The sequence below is a fragment of the Ursus arctos genome, unplaced genomic scaffold, assembly GCF_023065955.2.
Source record: "Ursus arctos isolate Adak ecotype North America unplaced genomic scaffold, UrsArc2.0 scaffold_20, whole genome shotgun sequence".
Taxonomy (NCBI): Eukaryota; Metazoa; Chordata; class Mammalia; order Carnivora; family Ursidae; genus Ursus; species Ursus arctos.
This window is the reverse complement of record NW_026622875.1, coordinates 24,734,179-24,735,939: the sequence shown is the minus strand read 5'-3', so window position 1 is coordinate 24,735,939 and position 1,761 is coordinate 24,734,179. Positions and strand designations below refer to the sequence as shown.

At 55.6% G+C, this 1,761-nt stretch overlaps 1 protein-coding gene across 1 annotated transcript; it reads left to right on the top strand.

The window, feature by feature from the left end:
* Positions 1 to 232: 232 nt before the first annotated feature.
* SOX14 (SRY-box transcription factor 14) lies at positions 233 to 955 on the top strand. The gene has a single exon (XM_026496589.1). It carries the CDS (start codon positions 233 to 235, stop codon positions 953 to 955), a length of 723 nt encoding a protein of 240 aa, XP_026352374.1.
* Positions 956 to 1,761: the final 806 nt, after the last annotated feature.

Genomic DNA, 1,761 nt, shown 5'->3' with positions numbered 1-1,761 from the left:
TTCTGTCCTTACTTGCCCCCCGCCGGGGGGCCTGCCTGGGTGCCGGGACTGGCATGATCAGCTGAACTTTGCGGGGTTAGCGCTTCTCTCTGGCTTCCCCTCAGCGGTGCGGAGGCGAGGGGAGCTCAGAGCACCGGCTCTGGACGGACAAACAGGCAGACCAACAACCGCGCCCAGGCTCGCCTGCAGAGCCCCTACACTCCCCACCCCCACCTGCCTATCCTCCGGGACCATGTCCAAACCTTCAGACCACATCAAGCGACCCATGAACGCCTTCATGGTATGGTCCCGAGGCCAGCGGCGCAAGATGGCCCAGGAAAACCCCAAGATGCACAACTCAGAGATCAGCAAACGCCTAGGCGCCGAATGGAAGCTTCTGTCCGAGGCAGAGAAGCGGCCGTACATCGATGAGGCCAAGAGGCTACGCGCCCAGCACATGAAGGAACACCCTGACTACAAGTACCGGCCACGGCGCAAGCCCAAGAACCTGCTTAAGAAGGACAGGTATGTCTTCCCCTTGCCCTACCTGGGCGACACGGACCCGCTCAAGGCGGCTGGCCTGCCCGTGGGGGCCTCCGACGGCCTCCTGAGCGCGCCCGAGAAAGCCCGGGCCTTCTTGCCGCCAGCCTCGGCGCCCTACTCCCTGCTGGACCCCGCGCAGTTTAGCTCAAGCGCCATCCAGAAGATGGGTGAAGTGCCCCACACCTTGGCCACCGGCGCACTGCCCTACGCGTCCACCCTGGGCTACCAGAACGGCGCCTTCGGCAGCCTCAGCTGCCCCAGCCAACACACGCACACGCACCCGTCCCCCACCAATCCGGGCTACGTGGTGCCCTGTAACTGTACCGCCTGGTCTGCCTCCACCCTGCAGCCCCCCGTCGCCTACATCCTCTTCCCGGGCATGACCAAGACTGGCATAGACCCTTATTCATCAGCCCATGCCACGGCCATGTAACCCCCAGCCCAGCCCACCAGACCTGGAGGGTGACCTGGAAGCGGGGTCTGCACCCTGTCCTCTGCGCCTAGCCCGGGGCCTGCAGATGCCTCCGGGTCAGCCGTGCCGCTACCCTACCCCAGACTCTGCCTCTCTTCCAGGGGGATTGTAGGGGCGTCCTCCCGGACCCAAGGCGCAGACAGGTGCCAGAAACTTGCGAACATATGACAGCTATACAGCTGTCCCTACCCCGACTGTCCCAAAACAAATCTCCGATTGTACCCCCTTTGGACAAAAAAGTAGGCAGTTTTGCTTTATTTATGTCCCCTTCTCTCTCCTCTGATGGGCTTTGGACTCCAGAACCCCCAGATCCTGGTATTATATCTAGAATATGCATATATATTTTTTCTTTTGCACCCTGGAGAGTTAGCTGTGTCTCTGTGTTTTGCCATCAGACACAACTAGGTGCCATTTGCTCTTTATGTGTGGGGGGAAAGGCTTAAAAGTTTAAAACTACAGAAAGGGAAATATTTCTATTCAAAATCATGCTATGATAGTGTTTGCTTCTTTAAAGGTAAAACAAAGGGACCCACATGATTATTTTCTCTGTATAAAGCAGTGCTCCTAGAGACCTAAGTTTACTTTTAGACAGAATGTCGGGTTATGAAGTCAGGAAGTAGAAAGTGAACAAAAATGAAAATAATAAAAACATCCTAAATGGTCATAAATGTTTTGACGATGTCTTGGAAATGTACCTAGAAGGATTTCACCTCCTTACTCTGTTCATTTGTTGAACAAAGACGTTTTGAATAAAGACAATCTGTCAT